Below are 26,742 nucleotides of genomic sequence, written 5' to 3'. Positions count from 1 at the left end.
TACTTTTACCTTTTGCTGATTCTTTATTTCTTTTCTTAGGATTTTTTCGTTTCTTAAAATGCTATAGCGGTGCAGCTGCACCTCCGCAGCTGTGCTGCTGTAGTGCTTCAGTGAAGACACTACCTATGCCAATGGGAAGGTCTCCTATTGGCGTAGGGGCTCTGCTGGCCAAGAAGTGGTAGGTAGGTCGATAGGAGAATTCTGCTATTGACCTTGTGCTGTCTACACCAAGGGTTAGGTCAGTTTAACTGCATCAGTCAGGGGTGTGGATTTTTCACAGTGTACACCAGACCTCTGAGTTATAGGCTCTAGGATCCTTTCCAGGCTCTTCCCCAAATTTTCTGGGTAACCTTAAGCAAATTACTAAACCTCTTTGTGCCTCAATTTCCGCATCTGTAAAAAGGAAATATTAATATTTAACTACTGTTCGCCTTCATGATGATGCCTCCACAGACATCAACTGTAGTTACTTGCCTAGTCACGTAGCCCCTGAAACATTTTTGAAAAGTAGTTGGCAGTTAGAGGCATGTACAATTCAGTATCAATATTCCATAGATCATCTATGCAGCCCCTGGAGTCCCTGCAGCACATGAACTACAGGCAGAAGAGAGAGGAGAGAGAGACCAGGAATGTAGGCTTTTGTAGTGATAATTAAGAGTATATGGTTCCCTGAAGTCACAATCCACCTTACTGGTTCTGCTCTTGATTCTTCAGTCCCAGCAACAAGTAAGGGCGTGTTTTCTGATACTGGTGCTAGTACTGGCTAGTGTCAGGTTGGAGAGGGAAGGATTCTGAGCCTAGGGATGGATTTTCTAAGTCTAGAGGGGTGTGTGTGCATGCACAATAGGTGTTCAGAATTAAGGGGGATGGTTCTGAGCTACCAAGGCTAGGTAAGAAGAGAAGGGGTTTTCCGCTTTGGGAACAGGTGTGTGTGGGAGGGTGTTTCTGTGTGGTTGGGTTGGAGGGAAGTGGGGAAATTCTGAACCAGGAATGGAATGGGTTGAGTTGCAGGGTTAACGCAGGAGGGAATAAATTGGTTTTGTCACAGTGATAAGAAGCAGATGTTAGGATAGAGCTAGACCGGAGGGGGGTGAGGAATTGGGGCTGGGAAGAAACAGTGAATGGACGACAGGGGGAATAAATACTGTTTTCTCCTACCTTCATCTTTTCTGTCATGTGTCCCAATTTTTAAGTTATTTCTCTAAAAGGGGGAAGAGAGAAAAGGGTGTCTCCTTCTCCTCACAAATCTCTCCCCAAAAGGCTTCCCTGTGACACTCCTGAACACAGTGTCTCAGTTTTCCACTTTGTAAATTTACTCTCTACAGCCCCATCCATTATTGTGAACACCACGCTGCCATTAGGCTGATCCATCTTAAAATAATTAGGCTGGCGATGCATTTCTCTTGCCTTGGAATATCCTTGTTTCAAATAGGCATAAAAATGCTCTTTATGCCTCAGGAAAAGGCTCTTAATGCCTATGATAGCTACAAGGTCTTCTCAGAAAGGGCCCAAAATGACCATAAGACACTGCTTCACAGCATGCTCCTGCATTAAGTCCTGGGAGACCTTTTCCTAAAGAACTCCTGCGAGGCATGAAAAAACTCCTTAGGTGTTTGGCTTCCAAGTCTTCCATAGGTGCCAAAGCCTGAATCAAAATCAGAGATTAAAAGAGGAGTCATTATCTTGTAAAGGCATCCGCTGATGAACCATCTAAACAATTTGACTGGCTAAAGATCTGAGTTCTATGTGGAGGAGAGCTGGCATTTTTAAGGGGGACACATGATTAAACAAAATGTAGTGCTCCAGATGCCAGATTTGACCAGACCCCTGTGTGATTGTTTTTTCTAGATCTTAGGAGCCCCTAGAAAGAGAGGACTTCCTGGGATCCAGGCTGATCATGTATATCAGGGCTCATATGAAATATATATAGTCAGAGCATCAGGGAGCCAAAATGCCCTTTGAAGGCTCTGGTGAAATCTGAAATAAAATCCTAAACCTAAGCATTATTTTTTTTCCTGTTTCGTTGTTTGCTTGTCTCCTCTCCCTTCATGTTTATTTCAGTGGCTCTCCATGAAGAATTCCTCACTTCTTCTCCTCTTTTCTCCATTCTTCTTTCCATTCTCTCTCATCTTCTTACATTTTCCCCTCATGTTCCTTTATCTTCATAGTGGGGCCTCTCCGTTGGTGATTGGAGACAGAGTAAACCTTTTGTTCTGGCTGGAGTATAGACCACCCATATTTCCCTCCACCCAAAGCAATGGCTACAGACATCTGTTTATGACTGAGCTTTTTCAGGCATCTTAACTAAAACTTTTTCCTTACCCAGGTTTTTTTTTTTTTGGAATATAAGATTTGTTAAAGAAAATCTGCAAATGTTTGGAACTTTGGGGTTGAGGTTTTCTGATGTATTTTCCTGTCCCATCATCAAGATGGCAGACAAGGAGAAGAAAGGGAAACCAAGGCCAAGAGATGCATTGTGTGCTCATGTATATCCTGACACAGAGGTCCTGGCTTGTTTATCCTTATCACGTGGTCCAATCACTGCAGGTGATGGCTCCTCCTGGCCTCTCCGGGGATTGAGGCCCTCTTCTGCTGCTCGCTGCACACCCCGCTGCCACTCTCTCTCTCTCGGTCTCTGTGACTCGGGGTGCTCCTTCTTTGTGACTTGGCCCTTCTGCCAGGTTACTATACATATTTCCCTTTCCAGGGTATCAAAGTCTTCTCACTCACTGTCCCTATGGTGCCACTTCCTCAGTGGCTGGTAGAGGAACCCGGGCTCACCCTTTACTCTGGGTTCCAGCACAGGGACCCTCTACTCAGCAGCCCAAATCTGTTCCATCCTTGATCTTTACTGCCTTTTCCCTGAGCCTGTCCTTACCTTCTGGCTCTCCCTTCTTCTCTTGCCAGCCCCATAGCTCCCTCCTCCCAGGAAGCAATTGTAGGTTACTTGCTTCTACAGCTTCAAACACACCTCCCTTGTCTCAGAGAATGACTGCAGACTGCTACCCTGCAGACTCTTCTCTGTGGCCAACTTCCCGTTTTTATGAACCCAGTCCAGCTCATTCCTCCTCAATTGGGCTCCCTCATTATTTGCCCCAATCCCAATCAGGGGATTACTTAAGCCACCTGATTCCCCTTAGTTGTGGACTGTCTGTGGCCCCCTTCTTAGTCTACATTAACCTCTTCAGGGCAAGTGTGGGGTGAACACCCCATCACAGTCCTGTCAGAACCCCCAGTGATAGTAAGATTCCAGACATGTATGGAGTGCTGGTGCCCCCCATAATGACTATGGGGAATATTCCACATTGCAGCCAGTGCATGGGGCAAAGGCCATGCTGAGATGGCTGAGCAGGCACCAGTACTGCTCTCCCATCCCTTTTCAAGCAGGATCCAAAGCAGGAGGGAGCAGCGGAGGCAACTTGAAAGCAGACTGTGGAGAAAATATCTGTATTAGTTCAGTGTCTTGGCAACACCTCCTCTGCAGTTGTTTCTAACTATAGTAGCTTCTCAGACAACCTCAGTCATGCTGCCATTTCCCCTCTAAAACCAGCCCTGCCCCAGATTCCACTACAGCTGCAACAGAAAGTGACTGTGTATTCTCACCATTCCCCCAAATGCCCACTAACCAGTTAACATGAGTGCCACCAGAAGTAGTGCCATGACTGCTTGTCTCCCTGGGGAAGCAAGCAGCTTATGTCTCCACAAACAAGAGACTATCCCACCCCTACTGTGGGGAGAAACCATGCTCCTCCTGTGCCTCCTATTCTGCCTAGGTTTCCCTTGATAGTAGTCAGGATGGACTGTTAAAGTGACCAGGATCCAGTTCCACCATCCTCAATAAACAAGAGCCTTAGTCTGTCAATAGGACAAACAATAGGGGAAAAAAATCCTGCCCACGAATCTCATTCTGCTCCCCAGAGCCTATCCCTTCCCAACATAAAAAGTGTTAACAAGGGAAATCTAAGGAAGGTAAAGACAATTCTGATTTATATTCAGAGTGGCTCTTTAGTTATGAGGAAATGTCTGAATTGCAAGCCTTGAATTTTCTCAAAATAAAGGTGAAGAAAAGACTGTTCATTGCACTACTCTCATTCGTCACTGGTCCAGCATCATAAGAGTCTATAATAAAAGAAATCCAAAAGCTAGAAGATGCTTCATAAATTGTTGTTAGCTCACTATTCCCAATTTGGATCAAGGTAAGAAAGACAAAGAAACTCAAGGCAAATATTTCCCTCTCCTGCTTCTTTTAAGATTATGTTAAGGAAAGTGTTACGTATAGTTCAGGTCTGAACTGCACCTGTGAACTCTCTCTGTCCGTGAGCAGTTCTTTCAAGTGACAAGCCAACACCTGGGGACTTTAACTCCCCAGATATCTGTTGGAAAAGTAATATGCCAAAACACAAAATATCCAATAAGTTCTTGGAATGTATTGGTAACAACTTTTTCTTTTGGGAAATAACCAGGAGGACAGCCATATTAGACTTTGTTCTGACTAATAGGGAGGAATTGATTGCAAATCTGAAGGTTGAGGACAATCTGTGTGAAAGTGATTGTGAAATGATAAATTTCATGATTCTATGAAAAGGAAGGAGTGAAAGCAGCAGAGTAAGGGCAATGGACTTCAAAAAAGCAGATTTTAACAAACTCAGAGAACAGGTAGGTAAGGACCCATGGACAGAAAATCTAAGGGAAAGATTTCTCAGGCACAACAGCAAACTGTCCTGATGCAAAGGAAAGATAGGAAAAATAGTAAGAGGCCAATTTGGTTGTATTAGGAGCTCTTTAATGACCTGAAAATCAAAAAAGAATCCTATTAAAAAAATGGAAACATGGACAAATTGCTACGGTTGAGTTCAAAAGACTAGACAAACATGTAAGGCAACATCAGAAAGGTAAGGCACAAAATGAGTTACTAGCAAGGAACATAAAAGACAAAGTGAAGAGGTTCTGGGAATACATTAGGAGCAGGAGAAAGATGAAGGAAAGTGCAGGGGGCTCTACTGAGCATGAAAGGAGAGCTAATAAGGGATAACGTCTAGAAGGCTGATTTCAGAGTAGCAGCCATGTTAGTCTGTATTCGCAAAAAGAAAAGGAGTACTTGTGGCACCTTAGAGACTAACAAATTTGTTTGAGCATAAGCTTTCGTGAGCTACAGCTCACTTCGTCGGTTGCATTTGGTGGAAAATACGGTGGGGAGATTTATATACACACACAGAGAACATGAAACAATGGGTTTTATCATACACACTGTAAGGAGAGTGATCACTTAAGATGAGCCATCACCAGCAGCGGGGGGGGGGGGGGGGAAAGGAGGAAAACCTTTCATGGTGACAAGCAAGGTAGGCTATTTCCAGCAGTTAACAAGAACATCTGAGGAACAGTGTGGGGTGGGATGGGGCGGAGAAATAACATGGGGAAATAGTTTTACTTTGTGTAATGACTCATCCATTCCCAGTCTCTATTCAAGCCTAAATTAATTGTATCCAGTGTGCAAATTAATTCCAATTCAGCAGTCTCTCGTTGGAGTCTGTTTTTGAAGTTTTTTTGTTGAAGGATAGCCACCCTAAAGTCTGTAATCGAGTGACCGGAAATATTGAAGTGTTCTCCGACTGGTTTTTGAATGTTATAATTCTTGACGTCTGATTTGTGTCCATTTATTCTTTTACATAGAGACTGTCCAGTTTGACCAATGTACATGGCAGAGGGGCATTGCTGGCACATGATGGCATATTTCACATTGGTAGCTGCGCAGGTGAACGAGCCTCTGATAGTGTGGCTGACGTGATTAGGCCCTATGATGGTATCCCCTGAATAGATATGTGGACAGAGTTGGCAACAGGCTTTGTTGCAAGAATAGGTTCCTGGGTTAGTGGTTCTGTTGTGTGGTGTGTGGTTGCTGGTGAGTATTTACTTCAGGTTGGGGGGCTGTCTGTAAGCAAGGACTGGCCTGTCTCCCAAGATCTGTGAGAGTGATGGCTCGTCCTTCAGGATAGGTTGTAGATCCTTGATGATGCGTTGGAGAGGTTTTAGTTGGGGGCTGAAGGTGATGGCAAGTGGCGTTCTGTTATTTTCTTTGTTGGGCCTGTCTTGTAGTAGGTGACTGCTGGGTACTCTTCTGGCTCTGTCAATCTGTTTCTTCACTTCAGCAGGTGGGTGTTGTAGTTGTAAGAATGCATGATAGAGATCTTGTAGCTGTTTGTCTCTGTCTGAGGGGTTGGAGCAAATGCGGTTATATCGTAGAGTTGGCTGTAGACAATGGATCATGTGGTATGATCTGGATGAAAGCTAGAGGCATATAGGTAGGAATAGCGGTCAGTAGGTTTCCAATATGGGGTGGTGTTTATGTGACCATCGCGTATTAGCACTGTAGTGTCCAGGAAGTGGATCTCTTGTGTGGACTGGTCCAGGCTGAGGTTGATGGTGGGATGGAAATTGTTGAAATCATGGTGGAATTCCTCAAGGGCTTCTTTTCCATGGGTCCAGATGATGAAGATGTCATCAATGTAGCGCAAGTAGAGTAGGGGTATTAGGGGACGAGAGCTGAGGAAGCGTTGTTCTAAGTCAGCCATAAAAATGTTGGCATACTGTGGGGCCATGCGGGTACCCATCACAGTGCCGCTGATTTGAAGGTATACATTGTCCCCAAATGTGAAATAGTTATGGGTGAGGACAAAGTCACAAAGTTCAGCCACCAGGTTAGCCGTGACATTATCGGGGATACTGTTCCTGACGGCTTGTAGTCCATCTTTGTGTGGAATGTTGGTGTGGAGTGCTTCTACATCCATAGTGGCTAGGATGGTGTTTTTAGGAAGATCACCAATGGATTGTAGTTTCCTCAGGAAGTCAGTGGTGTCTCGAAGATAGCTGGAAGTGCTGGTAACGTAGGGCCTGAGGAGGGAGTCTACAGACAATCTAGCCAGACAATCCTGCTGTCAGGGTGCCAATGCCTGAGATGATGAGGCATCCGGGATTTCCAGGTTTATGGATTTTGGGTAGCAGATAGAATATCCCAGGTCGGGGTTCTAGGGGTGTGTCTGTGCAGATTTGTTCTTGTGCTTTTTCAGGGAGCTTCTTGAGCAAACGATGTAGTTTCTTTTGGTAACCCTCAGTGGGATCAAAGGTAATGGCTTGTAGAAAGTGGTGTTGGAGAGCTGCCTAGCAGCCTCTTGTTCATATTCCGACCTATTCATGATGACGAGAGCACCTCCTTTGTCAGCCTTTTTGATTATGATGTCAGAGTTGTTTCTGAGGCTGTGGATAGCATTGTGTTCTGCACGGCTGAGGTTATGGGGCAAGTGATGCTGCTTTTCCACAATTTTAGCCTGTGCACGTCGGCGGAAGCACACTATGTAGAAGTCCAGGCTGCTGTTTCGACCTTCAGGAGGAGTCCACCCAGAATCCTTCTTTTTGTAGTGTTGGTAGGAAGGTCTCTGTGGGTTAATATGTTGGTCAGAGGTGTGTTGGAAATATTCCTTGAGTCGGAGACGTCGAAAATAGGATTTTAGGTCACCACAGAACTGTATCATGTTTGTGGGGGTGGAAGGGCAAAAGGAGAGGCCCCGAGATAGGACAGATTCTTCTGCTGGGTTAAGAGTATAGTTGGATAGATTAACAATATTGCTGGGTGGGTTACGGGAACCACTGTTGTGGCCCCTTGTGGCATGTAGTAGTTTAGATAGCTTAGTGTCCTTTTTCTTTTGAAGAGAAGCAAAGTGTGTGTTGTAAATGCCTTGTCTAGTTTTTGTAAAGTCCAGCCACGAGGAAGTTTGTGTGGAAGGTTGGTTCTTTGAGAGTATCCAGTTTTGAGAGATCATTCTTAATCTTTCCCTGTTTGCTGTAGAGGATGTTGATCGGGGTTCCGCCGTTTCTTTGAGAGTGTGTGGCACAAGCTGTCAGCATAGTCTGTGTGGTATGTAGATTGTAATGGATTTTTTACCTTCAGTCCCTTTGGTATGATGTCCATCTGTTTGCATTTGAAGAGGAAAATGATGTCTGTCTGTATCTGTATGAGTTTTTTCATGAAGTTGACAGATTACAAATTGACAGAAGGCTGATGTGTTTAATGCCTATTTTGCTTCAGTCTTCATTTAGAAGGTAAATTGTGACCAGATACTTAACACAAAAGGGGAAGGGGGGAATGCAAGACAAAATAGGGAAAGAATAGGTTATTTAGAATATTTAGGTAAGTTAGATCTATTCAAGTGGGCAGGGCCTAGTGGAATTCACACTAGGGTACTTAAGGAACTAGCTGAAGCAATCTCAGAACCATTAGCAATTATCTTTGAGAACTCAGAGAAGGTTAGTGAGATCTCAGAGACTTGGAGAAGGGAAAACAGAATGTCTATCTTTAAAGGGAGGAACAAAGAGGACCCAGGAAATTATAGACCTGGAAAGATATTGGAACAAATTATTAAACAGTCAGTTTGTTAGCACCAAGAGGAAAATAGAGTTATAAGTAATAATCAACATGGATTTCACAAGAACAAATCATGCTAAATCAACCTAATTTCCTTCTTTGACAGGTTTACTATCCTATTGAATCGGGGGGGGGGGTATGGATATATACTATATCTTGATTTTAGTAAGGCTTTTGACATAATCCCACCTGACATTGTCACAAACCAAACTAGGGATACATGCTCTATGAAATTATGATAAATCGGCAAAACTGGTTCTAAAACTGTACTTAAAGAGTAATTATCAATGGTTCGCTGTCAAACTGGGAGGATGTATCTAGTGGGGTCGTGCAGGGGTCTGTCCTGGGTTTGGTACTGTTCAATATTTTCATTAATGACTTGAATATTGGAGTGAAGAGTATGCTTATAAAATGTGTGGGTGACACCAATATGGGAGAGGTTGCTAGGACTTGGAGGACTGGATTAGAATTCAAAATGACTTTGATAAATTGGAGGATTAGTCTGAAATCAAAATAATAATGTTCAATAAAGACAAGTGCAAAATCCTACACTTACAAAGGAAAAATCAAATGCAGAGATATGAAATATAACTGACTGGACAATAATACTGCTGAAAAAGATCTGAGGATTATAGTAGATTACAAATTGCATATGACAATGTGATCCAGTTGCAAAAAAGGCTAATATCATTGTGCGGTGTATTAACATGAGTGTTGTATGTAAGACATAGGAGGTAATTGTCTCATTCTTCTTGGTGCTAGTGAGGCCTCAGCTATAGTACTGTGCCCAGTTCCTGATGCCTCACTTTAGGAAAAATATGGACAAATTGGAGAGAGTCCTGTGGAGAGCAACAAAAACGAAGAAAGGTTTAGAAAACCTCACCTATGAGGAAAGGTTAAAATGAGAAAAGACAACTGAAGGGGGATCTGATAGCTGTATTCAAATATGTAAAAGGCTGTTACTAAGAGGATGGTGATCAGTTGTGCTTACTGAAGGTAGGATAACAAGTCATCTGCTTAATCTGCAGCAAGGGAGATTTAAGTTCGATATTAGGAAAAGCTTTCTTAACTATAAGATAGTGAAGTATTGGACTGGGCCTCCAAGGAAGGTTGTGGAATCCCTGTCATTGGAGGTTTTTAAGGACCGGTTAGACAAACATACCTTTCAGGAATGGTGTAGGTATATTTGGTCCTGCCTCAACTCATGGGATTGGACTAGATGATCTATCAAGGTCTCTTCCAGCTCTACATTGTTTTCATTTTATAAGAGACTAAGGCCATGTCTACACTAACAAGCTTACAGTGGCACAACTGTATCAATACAGCTGTGCTGGTGTAAGAGTGCTCATGTAGCCTCATGCTGACGGGAGAGAGCTCTCCCGTTAACATAATAAAAGCAGCTCAGTGACTGGCAGTAACCATGTCAGTGGGAGAGCATCTCCCACTGACATAGTGATGTGCACACAAGCACTTATGCCGGCAAAACTTATGTCGTACGGGGGTGGGGTTCATACCCCTGAGCAACAAAAGTTTTGCCAGCATAAGTGCTCGTGTAGGCATGTCCTAAAGCAGTTGTCTGGTGGGCACAAACTGTCTGTTTCTAGTCTTCTAAGTTCTGAAGAAGACTATTAATCAGGAAGAGGATATATAATAGATTGATCTGGATTTTTCTCCCATGCCCAGACTACAATTCTGCAATATATAGCATCCCCAAATCCATAGCATGATTTGCTGGAACCCCAGCCATAGGAGGCAGTCCAAATGAGAGGGCTTCTGCAGAGATATGTGATTTGATAGAACTGATCCAGTACCCTGAAAGAAAGATGTTTGACGTCTCCAAAATTAAAGAATTCAGGAAGGATAAACAACTCATCTCATATCTATTTCACATTTGGGCCATAAAACCTGTCCTATCAAATGACTGATCCTGTGGAATCTACTCAATATTCTTTGTGGTTCTTGAAAGGAACCAAGATATGCAAGCCATCTTGGATCTTGAATGGCTCAATGTGTTCACCTGGAAATCTAAATGCATTATGTAGGCTTTAAATAGAATCCCTACCCTTCTGAATTTTCTGTCATTGATAGATACATGACCCCCTGTCATTATGATATATCATCATAAGTATATATGCTTCTGAAACTACAGGAGGCACTTTCAGTACAGGACCCTGCCTTTCAGTCCGTCATCCTCACAGAGTGTCTTTAACAATAGGCTTCTTAGAATGGGAACCAACCTCTACCCATTGCTCATCAGATCACCCTCAAGAAAGAAAAGAGGCCCAGTTATGGCAGCAGCTGTAGAAATATGGCTTTATGGAAAATAAAGAAAAAGTCACATTTTTTCAAATACAAAGACTACAACTTCTGGTGGGTCACGTTAGACACAATTGAGGAAAGTGTTTTCATTTTGAAAGAGAAACTGAGGAAGATTACAAACAATTCATCTAATATTAGAAACCCCACTGATCTGTCAGATTTCTAATGCAGCTAGCTAGAAATTATGCTGGTATCATGTGGAACCAAACACTTCCCACAATCTAACTCTCCATCAGATAACTATTTCTTAGAAGAGTTAAGGTGCTTCTCCAGTCCGAATAGTTGAAAGCTCTATTCCAGACAGATATCCGTTTTCTTTATAGTAGGATTAAATCTTGTGGTTATGAAGAAGTTTAGTATTTTACAGCTTTGAAAGGTGGTGTTCTGCAAAATACTCAGAAGAGATAGTCCTGTGTCCCAGCTGGGTAAAAGGACTGGTCTTCTGCCAATCCTCTGGGAGAGAGGGAAATATCCATTTAAAATCATGGGATACTCTGAGTCTAAGAAAATAAATTCCCAGCAAAGAACACATTTTCCTTTCTCCTTGCTTCCCTCTCACTATTGCTCTTTGAAAAGATCCTATACTTATGAGATCTATGACTTTTTTACACCCATATTTTTCATTTTGCCTTCTCATGAGGTTTCTTTTCTGATTCACCAAATTAAATATATAGAGCCGAGCACACTGTAGGCCCTATATAAATTAATAGAAATAATGACCTATTATATTTTCAATTCTGGCACTTCTCAGGATCAAGCCCATTGACTTCAACAGGAGCATAGGATATTTAGCACCTTGCAGGATGAGGCACTTTTTTTCTATTCTAAGTATAGGGAAACAATGTAGTACATCAGATATAACTGTGGCAAATGTAGACTTTGTAATGGCAAAACCTATCTGTCAGATACCTAGGCATTACAAGTTAAAGTATATTGCCATTATCTCCACAGTAATTGGTAAGGATAATACAACATGTATAAATATTAATATTTTCAGAACTGAAGTATGTAAGTCATATATTTTCAATTTTAAGATATATTTATATTTCATATATACCAAAAGCAAATAGTCATGGTTCTGTCAGTTTCCCTGCATTTCAAACAGTCATCCAGTAACTAACTTAGCCATGGATTCTAGGTTAGGCTCTATTGGAAATGGCACAACCTACTGCTGAGAAAACTGACCAAAAAAATCAAACTTTGAAATGCTAAGCAGGAGAAGAAATACAATATTGCCTGGTATTATTTTAACAGACTGGTCCATGTATGTGTAGAATTTTTCATTCCACTCATTGGGATTGACCAACAAAACTCATTCATGGCTTTGCCACTTTTGAATTACACAGTCCCTCTAATTCATGGTATAAAAAGACATCAACACAGAGCATACACAAATATTTCACAGAGAGAAAAAATAGTCAGAGTGCTGTAAGTCTGCTCCTATTTTTGGTACACCTTTAATAATGAAATGACAAAGGAAGAAATTGTTTCAGACAGAATTTTCAGAGTGCTGCTTATACATTTTCTTTTATAGATGTTATGATTTTGTTAAAACAGGCCATATTGAATCCATTGGGTTTTTTGTAATAGATTTCAAAATACATAATAAATGTAAGTAATATGATGACTAATGGGTCAAGTGAAGTTGGAACATTTTAAATGAGAAAATAGCTGGAAATAATTTTCAGGAAACTATTCCAGTTGATTTTTGGTCCCCCACAAGGTATACATTAACATAAACTCCATAGAATCGCCTCTGGGATCTGAATTCCCTCTCTGATTTCATTATTGCAACATGATTCTTTTCCTTTCACCGTTAAGTCATCTCCTGGTGTGGTGGGAGCATATAATAAGTGTAATTTATTTATGTTTATCTAATCTCCTTTTAACTCAATAGTCATTTCATCATTCTGTTTCCTAGTAGCTGTTCAGAAAGTTGTGAAGGGTAATTAGAAACTAATAACTGACAGAACTGGATTCACTTGGTAATCTAAAGATATGTGGCAAGGGAATGGGGAGAGAATTACAGCAAACAGGAAAGCAGATTAATTACTTGCACTTTTCACTGGAAGAAAATATTTTTCCATGAGATCCTCTAATACAGTTTATTCATATGTAGTTATGTAATTTGGAATAGTCCACTTTATCCCAGTTTGTTAAGGATCCCTTTATTGTTTATTTGCAGTGGAAGCGCCTCAGATGAAGATGGGGTGGGAATTGCCTATCCTGCTTTGAATCTCATTCCAGGCTGCAGGGCAGAGAATTTGCCCTTCATGAGACAGCTAACATAGCTATAAGCCACCTTTGCTCCATCCTGATTCTAGTGTAATTTAGATAACTCTGAAGGATTGACAAAATTACTGCAACCTATGTGTCCGCCTGCCTGTGGACAGCAACACTGCCCAGAATCTCTTCTTCGCTACATGCTGTGGCCCTACCCCCGACATGCCCTTCCCACCTGTATGCCATGGCTTGTGAAGTTGTCCTCAAAAGACAGTCTGTAGCTGTCTTTCTTAGTTCTTGAACCTGGGGAATTCTCTCCCACCTGTATCCATGGTTTTTAGTGCCCCTTTATGATCCAGTGGCCCTTTTACCTCATATGAAAGGGCCAAGTAAGGGGCTGAAAATTTCACCCATTATGATCTTTATCCGCTGCTGTAAAATGTCACCAATCTCCACTGATATATATTCTGTCCATCACTTAAACAAATTTTTCTCAGAGTGAAGGTTAATGTTCCTTTCACAGTGTTAAGGAGAAAGTATAAAACTGGGCAAACAAAATAATGTGGATTGCTCAGTTTTATTTTTATTTTTATGTTTTACTTAAAATGCCAAAGAATCTTGTTGCATAATCTTTGTCATTATGAGATTGTTAAAATATTTGCAATAAAGGCTGCAATGTTAAATTTTCTGCAATCATGCTTTTGGCTGACCCACCAATTTCTGTTAAGCCTGATTCAGTGTATAATAATAACCTAATATAAAATTTGCCAAGTTATCAGGCATGACAACATTTTTTACTGTGTGACACACACTGTTTCAGTGTGGAAAACAGGGAAGCCATCCACTTACCCTGGCTTGTGTTGCTCCTGTGTTTTAGTGCTAACTTTTTTTTTAATTGCTTTTTGGATGAATTCAAGGTTTATGAAAGCAAGTGACTAAAAGCACTAATTAAATACAGACATAATGAGACAGGTGCTGTGCAAGTTTCCCTGCTCAGTTCTGCAAGTGCACCTCAGTCGAATCTCTCTGACTAATCTATCCCTGTATCTTTCTCTTTCTGAGAGATCCCAAGAGAGTACTACTGGGCAATTACTCATCTGTCCTTTAAGGCTCTCTCATGCAGAATACTCTAGGATTTTATCTTGTCACCTCTCCTGTGGAACATGTATATTAGGATGCATTTATTCTTGCTGTCTGTAGAAGTAGAATATATTGCTACAGGAAACAGAGTAGCAGCCGTGTTAGTCTGTATTCGCAAAAAGAAAAGGAATACTTGTGGCACCTTAGAGACTAACAAATTTAGAGCATAAGCTTTCGTGAGCTACAGCTCACTTCAAATTTGTTAGTCTCTAAGGTGCCACAAGTACTCCTTTTCTTTTTGCTACAGGAAAGCATCAGTAGTCAAATATGCTCTTGAACAATAAGGTGTCTCGCCTCCAGTTTAGTTTCTCACATGCTTAACTGTGAAGCAACACCAACAAATATTTTGAATCTGGTCCTTCAGTGCAACTTCATTGATGTATAAAGATGGTTTAACAGGTATGGTTTTCCAAAACGTCTAGGTGATTTAGGAAGCCAAATCCCAGTGGGACTTGGGAATTTAGGCACTTTTGAAAATTTTACTAATAGATTTTTTACTTTTTTAAATGTTTCCTTGTTTATTTGGGACGGTGAGTCCTGGAGAAAATCAGAGAGATTTAGTCTTAGGCCCAGACTTTTAAAGATATTGCTTTTAGGTGTTCATGTTCTCATCGTTGCAATGCCTAACTGATTTAGGAGCCTACATCTCAATTTTAAAGGGGATTTAGGATTCTAATGCCTAAATCCCTTTTAAAATTGAGATTTAGACTCCTAAGTCAGTTAGGCATTGCAACGCTGAGTGCAGTACACCTAAATACTTTTTAAAATCTGGACCTCCGTGACTTTCCATGCCCTTCTTTCTCAGTTTATTTCAAGTTGTTACTTATTTTGTTATTTTCTGCCCATCCTTCTAGCCTATATATGTGCCTTTCTATTATTTACCTGTCTTAGCTAGTGTAACACTTTTCAATTCAACATGGAAAGTTTCAGCACAAAAGGAAAATTTTTCAGAAAGGTATTAATTAAAATGGTGAATTATGATTAAAATAGTTTTTCAACTGTAACTTACAGCTAACTGCAGCCAATGAAGCATTAATAACATTCTTCCAGGAAAATTTTATTTCAAATTCCACATTTGTTTCCTTAAAGATATAATGGAAGTCTGACCTTCCCATTAACAAGTTTATGTCCTGTCATTGTAGGAAAATAGCCCTCGTTTTTCCTTTTAGAGACTAAGGTCCTGATTCAGGAAAGCTTTTAAGCTTGTACTTAAGCCTGTTGAAATCAATGGTAAACTTAGGTGTGTGCTTGCGTGATTTTCTGAATTGTGGTGTAAGGATCTAATCTTGCTGCCCTTAACCCTTGAGGTAAAAAGTTTCATATTGCCTGAGAAGCAGAAGAGCTGAGTTCATCTGGCTAAACCACAAATCTCAAATGATTTTGCCTTAAAAGAACAAGCTGGTCATTTCAAACTTGAAACTTGGCCCAACTTTGATTTAAAGGTTTATCAACCTATGTGAACCTTTCAACAAACTGTCTGCAACATGAACTTGTAACAAAACCTAAAATTAGGCAGTTTTGTATTTTGTTGTGAACATTTCAGACAGCTGAGTTGCATGAATGAAAGTGATCACATTGTGCTCTGTAACTGAAAAGAACTGTACAGAAGGGGGGGAAAACCTTTTTTTTCTTAAAAGGGCAATTACAATTTTTCATTCTTCATTACCGAATGAAAGCTGAATTCCAAAGTAAAAATGTACTCACAGCAGCTGTGTGCAGTGGCTTCTTGTCTGGCTGACTGGATGAAATGGGGTTGTTGTCCCTACAAGGGGCTCACTCTTCAATTAGTACAAAGGATGAGGAAGGGGGAAAATTACCTGGATGGGCAGGGAGGCACAGAAAGTAGCTGGACCAGGTATGTGAGTGGAGACACTGCCCTTCCAGATGACCTGGGAGAGAGGGCTACTTATACCCCAGGCAGTTGAGGGGAGCCCTCTGTCACTGTGATCAGGCTGGCAATACCCACCCTCCTGCAGACTGATTAGGAGTAGAACTGGGTTTCCTCATGATCTGCTGTGGGCATTATGCTAGTCACCTTTTTACTTGGGGGCTGGGAAGGAATTTTTCCCTCACTGCCAGACTGCCCAAGATGGGGTTGGGTTTTTTGCCTTCCCCACAGCTGGTCTGGGACATCGTGGGGTGAGGCAGAGGGGATAGGTTATGATATCACAATGTAATAACTAAAAAATTTGGCAGATGCCCAGTGGAGGTCCTCATTATGGAAGGGATATAGTTATCGGGGGGGGGAATGGATTGGAAGGGGATTTAGAGGAAAGTATCTCTTAAAGGAGGTGGGGAAGTGGGTTCAGGGCTCCTAATGTCTGGTACAGTGGGGAGCCAACTCCCTCCTTTTTTCTAGCCCCCTTAATCCTTACATGAGGGGAGGGCAGCAGGGTCCCAGCAATAGGTTACATGGAATCAGGTTGGGTAGGGGGAGGGCTGAAATTAAGGGGAAACAATTAAGAAAATACTGATGGCCTGCACTGTGTGATTTGTTGTTGGGTATTCCCACATATTTTAAAAGTGGGTAAAGTTTTGTTTTAATTAAACCACATCCATTGCTCCCTATCTTTCTTATAGTGTAGCAGGGACAATAAAACCTGAGTTAAACCTGGATTTCTGTGCTGAAAGCCCCAGCTTACTGGCTCTGAGAAGTGTTCAGCAGCATAAAAATAAGATTTAGCTAACCAAAAAATTCTGCTGCCAACCTACACAATCGTCTTGGTACTTTGCAGGAATATAACATCACAACTATTAAAAATGTCACTGCAACCCATGAAATTCATTTTATTGTGATTTCTCAAAATAATGCATTTTGAGATATTTTAATTAAACCAGGAAGTATCAACATAATTTCACAGGAATTACCAAGATGATTTCACAGAGTGGGGAAATATTTATAAAAGGTTACATTATTTCTGTCCTGAATGTTTCCCCAAAGCAGAGATTAAGCATAACTAATTTTTTAGGTTTGCTTTACTGTTCACATTTAAGCACAAAATACATTTAAAACAGTATGATATAACCACTGAATAGAAAACCAAAAAAGTATACACATTATCCATCAATTTAAGTGTGGTGAAAATTTCCAGTGTCAGCTTTAGAGTTTATATACAGTACCACTAGAGTTGCTTGACAAAAACTCAAGGGAACGAGGAATATATATTTTCAGTCTGATGCACACAGATTTATGTATTTACCCTCCTAAACACTGGAGTTTATGTCTATGTCTTTTCATAAGGCTGTGATGATCCCTGAACAGAAACAAAAAAATAAGATTGTGTTAGATTTCTTCCATTCTAACAGTGATCACTGTTTTTAGTAATTTTATTGTAATGTCAAAATCAGCTAGAGAAATAGTATTCTCCCTCCATACTTCAAATAAATGGTAATTATTTTTTCCATTAAATGAGTAATTGATAATGTTTTTGTCTCTCAATCTTTTTTGCAGCTGACATCAATGTGGCTATATCAAAGCCTTTGAAAGCAAACCTGAGTTTTGTCAAACTTGATCAAATAAATCATTTCCTGAAGAAAATCATAAGGACAAATGACTATGAGACTAGCAAGGAGGCTGATTCTTTAGCCAATAGCATTCCAATCAAGGATGACATATCAGCACCCGAATGTTCCAGTAGAAAGGATTCTCCACCTGCAGTAAGTACTAATGGAGAGAAAACGACTTCAGTCCAAGAAAACTTGTGGAGCGTTGTTTCCTGTTTTCAAAAGATTTCCATTCAGACTGCTCAAATGGTTGTTTCTATGGAAACCATGCCACACCCAAATAAACCTTGCCTGTTAGCATCTTTATCAACCCTCAGTGGAAGTCTGCATGTCAAAGCTGGACATAAAACTACAGGTAAGAGCTTTTAAAAATGAAAGATACTACTTATTTGTATAAGTGTCATTATATTACTCATTTTACAGATTGGTAAAGTGAGATATAGAGATTTGTGTTGTTGCACCAGGTAACACCGTGGTTAGTAGCAGAATCAATTACCTTAATTCTCTACTCTGAGGTAGGAGTTGGGGTTTGATGTGCAGTTCAGTTAACTGGTTGCAGTTCCCTGATTCAGGGCTGTCTGACCTGGAACAAGTTATGGCTACACAGGGGCATTCCTAACTTATGCTGCTAGCATAAGGTTCCCTATGATAGTAGAGCTCCACTCTGCCCATCTCCCTCCCTCTCTGTCCCGTCCTCCACACCTCTCCCCTGGTCCCTTTAGCCCAGGGGGTGGGGAAGGCTGACACAGGAGTTAGCAGTGCCATCTCCACCAGCTCTCTGCTGGCAGAGTGTTCTCCTAGAATTCTCCATTAGCATTCTCCCATCACTTTAAGGCCACTTTGCACAGCTTACATAGCACAAAGTGGCTTTAGTGGATCGGAGAATCTAGATTTCCAAGAATCCTGATTTCCTGTCTTTTACTGTAACCAGGAGACCACCAAAAAAAAGTCAACCTTCCCCCCAAAACCCTCCCCAAACCCACTCAAACTCTGTACATTTTCGAACTACAAATTTATACAGTAGTTCACCAGTATTAGAGAAACCAAGCCTGTCCTCTCCTATATTCTTTTTCATATTGTGTAGTAATTAGAACTGGGGACTGGAATTCAGGATTACTGAGTACTATTTCTGGCTTTGCCTTGGACTCACTGTGTGGCCTTGAACCAATAAGCTAACCTGTCTCTGCCTCAGTGTTTCCATTAGTAAATGTAGGGAATAGTTTCAGTACTTCCTATACTTGTCAGGGATGTTATATGGTTTAATGGTATTTGTAAAATGTTTGAGGGCCTGGGATAAATTACAAAGTACTGTAAATATTAATTGCTACTGTTTTATTATTAATTTGTCATAATTCTGGGTTGAATTCTGACTACATGGATACTGTAAGAAATGCTGCTAATGTGCTATGCATACAAGAGAGACAAATTAGAACTTCCATACAGTAGATACTAGAGACTGGATTTTTAAAGGTATTTAGGTACCTAAAGTTGTAGATAAATTTGTGGTGGGATTTTCAAAAGTCCCTAGGCACCTAACTCTCACTGAAATCAATAGAATCAATGGGAATTAGGCACACAGACACTCTCAGACAGAAAATGAAATTTCCAGTTGTGACCAGCACTATGTCGGTGGGAGACACTCTCCCGCCAACATATCTTCCGCCTCTCGAAGAGGTGGAGTAATTATGCTGAGCTCTCTTCCAATGGCATAGAGTTTCTACATCAGACATGCTACAGCAGCACAGCTGCTCCGATGTAGCACTTCTAGTGTAGACTGGCCCAAAAATGTGAGGAATTTCACACTCTAAGCAGAATGCCAAACATAAATAGATTCCCCTTTAGGTTTAAGGATTTTTGCACACTTTATAAACTGTATTGGTTAGTCTCTTAGTAAAACTAATAAGATGGTGCATTTACATGATCTGGAAGTTAGCCAGACCTAGCCAGCTGGCAGTGTAGCTTAAGAGATAAAGAAAATGGTTTGTAGCTGAGAAGTATGAGTTCTAGGCCAAACTAGGTGATTTATTTCTTTTTCATCAGAAATATTCCTGCTCAGGCCAATAAACTTCAGTGCTTTTTTATTGTTTTAAAAGTTAAAAATGAAAAATTCAAGGTTCATAGAACATGAAAGGCTATGAAAGTGCTAGAGGCTGAAATTCTTGATTTATCCACAAATAAATTGCAGTACAGACAGGAACAGTGAATGTATTCCCACGCTTTTCCATTTGTATCTCAATCCTCGCATGGAAAGAGCAGCAACTGAGTAGAGTAAAGAGCATTTTTAATATCCTTTACATAGTTTTAGCCTTTTGTGTGTTCTAATCCTCTCTCTTTCCATCACTTCCCTTCTTTCATACTCATACTTTATCCCGCCGATGGTACATTATGGTGTCCACATAAGCTTCTATATATCAAAGCCAAGCCTGGTCTGTCACTGTACTTTAAAGCAATTTGGCAAACTCAGCAGTGTATATCACTTCCCTCTGAGTTTTCATCCTCCCAGAAGGACTTACCTTGACTTGCACATTAAGCCTCAGAAACATTCTGCTACAAGTTGTATTTCTTAATCTTTCAGGCAGATCCAGGAGACAGATTATGTTTGTTTGGGTTTGGTTTTTTTTTTTGAATGCTGTAAACTACACTCAAGTCTCTAGTATGTTTTTATTCTGGCAAGCACTTTTAAATAAAGCGACAGCAGTGCCGAATCTAATCAAAATGGAAGCTAATCATTTATTATGAATAACTTCCCTAGCTAGACAATAAAGAGAGATCAACAGACTCTCTTCACATTTCTCCTATTAAAGTTAGTGTATCTTTCTGTTTTGTAAGAAGAAAAACACATCACGTACACATGAGCTTTTGAATTCCAACACAGCAATGTGGGAAATGGTTTTTAAGTTTCAGTAACTGAAAAACACATTTCCAAAGAACTGTATTCCAAACCACCTTATTTAAAACATTTAAAGGTAACTTTATGAAATAAGATAAAATATCGTGATGGGACTTGAATTATATTTTTGTCTCAAAGATCTTCGCAAGACACAAGAATACTGCAGTTACTAACAAGAATTGTTTTATTAAGTGTAAAAAAATCATGCAAGTTAGCTGAATGGAAAAGTGCAGTAGCTGTGTCTATCAGATTTTTGAGAACTAGGACTTTTTAAAATATGTCAGTTCTTGAATTTTCTTTTTAAAAAGTTTTATAGATTTAACTTTTGAATTGAACAGGGTTAATGTCAGATATTTTATAGTATGAAACTAATACGCAAATACTTTACTGTGTCTTTGATTTTATAGTCATATAAGTATTGTGACCATCTGTAGCAGCTGCATTTTACGAATTATTTACTGAACCAAACTGAGCACAGTGACAAAAGTAGTCATCTCAGATGTACTGTTAAAACAGGGAAAGAAAAAGGAGCATTGCTTGCCTTTAATACAGTATGGCCATCTGTTGTACAGATGTTATTATATAGAATGACTTCAGATTCAATAATTGTAGAAAATTTTCATTAAAACCTCAACAATTTGCACTTGTTTACTTGAATCTGCATAACTCCCCAGTGAGACAACACAACACACTTGGGGTTTCTTTGGTTCTCACTAGCTTTCTCTTTGATCCTTTTTGATGTGCTGACTTTAATAAACATGGTTAAAAAAACTGTTCAAAAAACATCATGGAAAAAACTACAAAGGAACAATTATTTCAGTAGAAACTACTCTAATCCCTTACTTACGCAAACTATTTTTAGTGAAAAATGTTTTTTACACATTTTATGTGACAGTGTTTTATAAACAGTGTAAATGGCCCCATTTCCAGATGAGTTTTAATTTAAGAGATGAAGTTGGTTTGTAATGCTAAGAATTATTTAGAAAAACACACACGGGAATGCGTTGTCAGCTTGTTTCCTCCCTTTTGAAGGGAGGGAGGGAACAAAAGCTTATGACCTTGTATAATGACTGAAGTTTTTGTTTTGTTTTATTTTGTTTTTAAATTAACAAAGAAACTGGCCATATGTAATTTGTGAAAACTATTCCACCATCCCTCCCGGACATTTAAAGTTTGTACCACTTTAACCATGCAAATTCAAAACCTTCTAATTTTTTTTTCTTTTTTTCCTCCTCTTATTTAAGAAGAAAATTGAAAAATACAATGGCTAATTGGTTGAATTATTTTTTTCACTTTTTGACAGGATAAATTGCAGTAGTGATTGTACACATCACAATTGAGGATATTTTAGGCCTAATTATAAAACCTCCATTCCACTTAGCCTGTTGCAATATTATACAACCCCAAACCCCATTAGTGCTTCAAGGGACTTCATTTTTATGGACACTCTGCAGGTTCTAATACAACAGTGACTTATAATCACATGATTCCAATTTCTGCTAGAATACTTATACTCTCCTCTGTACTTACGGCAAAGTCCTGAGTGGTTTTGGTAATGTAATATTATTATAGAATGCAATGTACTGTATTGCAGAAAACTCTGTGACTAAGGTTATCATTAACAATAGTTTTGATTTTAGTTTAGTAAAGACAACAGTTATAACTTTGTGACATATTCAAGGACAGTAGTTTAAATGTGAAGGTACATTAATAATTTAATTGTAACCAATGTATGTAGTTTAAAGTCAGAAGTTAACATTTGGTTCCAGTTTTAGCTGGGTTAATTTGGAGCCACATCGTAAAATAGTGAATGCTGTGAGTTTGTTTAAGTAACTTTCAGGTACTTTATTTGTATTGTTGACCCGGAAGCCCAAATTCACAAGCAATCTGAGGAATTAAGTGCACCAGAGCCTGTGAGGTGCTGGCCATCTCTTACATGGTGTCTTGCACCCTTCATGTCTCACTGTAGTCAGTAGCACTTGACGGTGCTCAACACCTCACACAAGGTACAGAACTTATTGTTGTGTAGTGCCTCATGTCATTAAAACCTGGATAATTCACAGAGCTTCATCAATAAATTCTAGAAAGCAGGGTGCAAATATCCTACACATGTGCCCCATTAGCTAATTTAGATTGATTTTGAAATTGGAGCTACCCTCCTGAAAGAGAGGTTGGGAACCATACTGTCTCCAGAATGAAAAAGAAGAAAACTGTAGACTCTCTCTGGACCAGTTTCCTGTTCCAGGAGGGCACAAGAGAGAAGACTCTCTGCTTGATGCCTGGGATGTTGGGATCTCACACCACGAAAAATCCAGTGAATTGTTTTCTTGGTAAAAGAGTAACAGTTTAAATAATTTTCACTGCCCTTCCTCTATTTTGCAGATATAATTATCTTAGCATGCAAATAAAAGGCAAAACACCCCATTCAGTTTCTCATGTGAAAATTGCATGTATTTCCACTAGTCACAGATTAAAAATGTAATGGATTTAAGATATTTTTTATAAATATAAAAAATAAAATGTAGATATTAATTGGTATAAAGCAGATACAAAACTTTTCATTTCACAGTTAACTGGGCCTCTTGAGAAAATTCTGCTAAGGCGTTGTCATAGCCTTTGGATGCTGCAGATATGCAAGTTAGCCTAAGGGGAAATAAAACATTAAATTAGATATGACTACCTAAAATAATATGCAGCAGTAACAAGCCATTTACAACACCCAGAAGACTTTTGTTACTTTTAGAAAGAAATATAAACTCTTTCCAACATTTGAACAATAGGAAATGAATTCTTTGTCAGTAAAAGCCAGAGGACAAACTAAATATTTAAATGGCCACTGAGGATTGAAGTGGAAGTGCAGTTTGTAGACAGCTATACAAATCACTAACAAACCTTAATGAATATTGGGTGTGGGCATCAGGGTCCTGTCAGTTTTGACACTATGTCCCAAGTAGCTTAAACCCAACACTCAAGAAAAGGTGGAGACCTCAGCAGGTCTCTAACATCTGGGATTTTATTTGTCATTATGGCATACCCTGCAAGCGCAAAAGAAAGAGTAAAAGGGGATTATCCTGACAATGAAATGAGTTATTGAATCTTGTGATAATGAAAAGCAGAAGAATTTTAATTCTTTTCTATAGTCCCTGAGGTGGAGGTGCGTTTATCGTTCTGCAGAAGTAAAATGTAGGAGGGAAGAACAGATGGCCTAAAATCCATGAAACAAGACACCACCTAATCCCAGGACTGAGTACCACTATTAATCCTGGTCAGATTCCCTACTGTTACTTTATAACAGGGTTCTGAGTTGCTACTGATGAACTGGCATGTCTGTTTTTTAAAAAAATTGCAAACTAACTGAAGGTTGCTGATTTAAGAAAGAAAATATGTTCTAAATGTGTGGGACCACTAATAAACATAGCTAAACCTCCAAAGAATGGATGACTTCCAAATGGAACTGAATCAAACTATTTTATGTTCGTTCAGAACAAATAGCATTGTTTTCAAGCTCTGTTACTACCTTCATAATGAAAGCAATCATATATACTTAATGTATGAGATGGGAATTTCATTCCTGGGTTTGTGGTTTGGGGATTTTTGGTCTTGTTTTGTATTTTATTATATAGCTGCTTATGCTATGTATAACAATAATGGAAGCTCTGTTATTCTCATACTACAGCTTTTCATGGTGAGTCTACAGAAAACTTGCATTAACCAGCAAATGTATAATAGCTGAAGGGTTGTGCTTTGATATTTTTTTTAAACATTCCGTATTTTTCTCTATAATGGCTACACTATAAACATGTTTTCATCTAATACATGGATCATTTGTTTCAGTAGAGCAGCTGGGACCTAGGTGAATGAAGCATGTAGTGGGGAGTCAGGAGACCTAAACTCTAATCCCAACTCTCCCTTGGGCTAATTACTTAGGCCTACATTTTCAGGGCTGCCCACTGGTTTGGGCTATTTCCATTGTTGAGTGCTAAATTGAAGACGCCCACAGCCTGATTTTCAATAGTTCTGAATACCCACAACTATTTCTGAAATTAATGGGAGCAGCAGTTCTAAGCACCTCTGAAAATCAACCCCTAAGAAAATGTCTACACCAGAGCTGGAGATGTAATTTACAGCTCAGGTAGACCTACCCATGCTAGCTTTTAATGGAGCTGTCGTTAAATAGCTGCAGCAGGGCAAGCAGTGGGATGGGCTAGCTGCTACAAGTATGTACCTAAGGTTTTAGATGGGATTGTACTCAGGGCAGCTAGCCTGTCCTGCCACCCATGCAGCCGTAGCTGCATTTTTTAGCATGGTATTTTTAGCATGTTTGGTCAATGACAGCTAATGTGGGCATGTCTACCCAAGCTAGAAATTACACCTCCCGCTCCAGTGCTGAGCCATTTTGGAGCCCGGAGGAGCAAGCACCCCAGCTGGGATAACAGACTGGGGACAGGGGGGGGGGAGGCCTACCGGTGAGCCCCCTCCAGGCTTCAGAGCCTGAGCTCCAGCCTGAGCTGCAACTTCAAAGCACTGTTTACACAGCTATTTTTAGAGTGCTAACCTGAGTCTATCAACCTGGGCTGGGATGCTTGCTTTTGCAGGCGCCGAAATGCTGTTAGACATACCCTAAATGTCTCAAGTTGAGCAACCAAAAATGGAGGCATCCAAAGTTAGTGGATGCTTTTAAAAGTGTGAGCTCAATTACCTCATCTGTAACATGGGGATAAGAATGTTTAGCCACCTTTCTAAAAAGTTTTGACATCTAAAGATGAAAAGTGCTATTATATGAAAGCTTACATATTATTATGACCTTCGTGGTATTACCAGTTCATTGTCAGTCACAGTGGATGAAATCCATTGACATGATGGGAGTTCTGCCATTGACTTCACGGGTGCCAGGATTTCACTCAATATCTATTACAACATGGATGAATACAAGCACTACATTTTTTGTTATTATTCTACTACATATTTTTCTCCATTAGAATTAATTGTTCTTTAGTTAGTGTAACATAGTAGCATAATGATTTACAAATAGACTGTAAATCATTCTATACATATGACAATAAGTGACCAAAAATGAGAGATTCTGTCTAGACCTAAATTGGTGCTGTATCCAGGCACCACAAATTCAGAAATTATCAAATCAGCAATCGACTTGTGATTTCCATGCTATTTAGCATTCAGTAGTGTTAGGAATGTGATGTACCTGCCTAGCCTTTCTTTAAGGGAGATGAGCTCATTTTAGATAGATAACCATCTCTGACTTTTCTTCTGATTCATAACTGACCTGAACTTCATTTGAACCTTGTTAGACACAAAACAAGCAGGATTCCTGGCCCAAGCTATAAAATATAATTAAGCCCTTTTGAAATGATGTGTAAAAGAACATTGCTCTACCCCCACTATAACCGCTACCACCACCACAACCAATAAAGTTAAATCAAGCACTGCCTGTAATGGATTAAAATAATAAATGTTCCTGGATTTTAGTGTTTGAAGTACTTGAAGAAAACAGGCTCCCAGCAGCCAGGGCTGCTGAATGCAGGGGGACATTTATTAATGACAAGTTCAAGGATTTGGCCTGTTTAAGATCATTACTTTCTGTTTACCAAGTGTTACACGTCTCATGTTATTACAGAGCCCACGTGTGTCCCTATGCAATGCTGAAAAGCTCTCTTTCAGTAAAGAATTGTTAATCAGTAATGTGCAAATATTGTTCTCCTGGGGAGAAGGAACCATCATAAGATTCTGTTCCATACTAATGGGAAATCCAGAGCAGTCCATAGATTGTTAACTTAATCTCGCCTGTAAAATTGTCCCTAATTAGATGTCTCACCATTTTCTAGTTGCTGTGGTTAGTCACTATTCAATCTGGTGACTTTTACATTAACTAGAGCTTTTCCCCAATAGTTATTTGGTCCAGAACTACTACCCCATTTTCTTTGCAGCTGTTTGTTACAGAATGCCAATAGAGAATACAGCAAAACTGCTTGATCCATTTATGACATAACACATCTGAAGTTTAACAAAGGAGGAAAGAGAAATTTACTATTCATTCTAGACATAACCGATGTGCATATTAAAAAATACCTTCCAATTTCTCTGGCAAATGCAAAACAGATTCTGAAGATAGATATGATGAATACTAGCAATCAGATTTCACTGTTCATTATCACCTTTATAACATATCAAAATATGGATATGAAAGTAGTTAGAAAATGCTTAGTAAATAATTCTTCTTTGGGGAGGGGGG

The 26,742-nt window shown here is 39.8% G+C and overlaps 1 protein-coding gene across 9 annotated transcripts in view; it reads left to right on the top strand.

Annotated features, from left to right (window-relative positions):
* Nucleotides 1-26,742, top strand: part of VPS13B (vacuolar protein sorting 13 homolog B) — a 921,736-nt gene that overhangs the window by 750,095 nt on the left and 144,899 nt on the right. For all 9 annotated transcript variants that reach the window (XM_038388370.2, XM_038388367.2, XM_038388371.2 and 6 more), the window contains exon 36: nt 17,550-17,957. In XM_038388370.2, coding sequence (XP_038244298.1) covers nt 17,550-17,957 — 408 coding nt within the window. The remainder of the gene's footprint in view (nt 1-17,549; nt 17,958-26,742) is intronic.

The sequence above is a fragment of the Dermochelys coriacea genome, chromosome 2 (assembly GCF_009764565.3).
Source record: "Dermochelys coriacea isolate rDerCor1 chromosome 2, rDerCor1.pri.v4, whole genome shotgun sequence".
NCBI lineage: Eukaryota > Metazoa > Chordata > Testudines > Dermochelyidae > Dermochelys > Dermochelys coriacea.
Note: the sequence above shows the minus strand (reverse complement) of the source record. Positions and strands in the feature narration are given on the sequence as shown.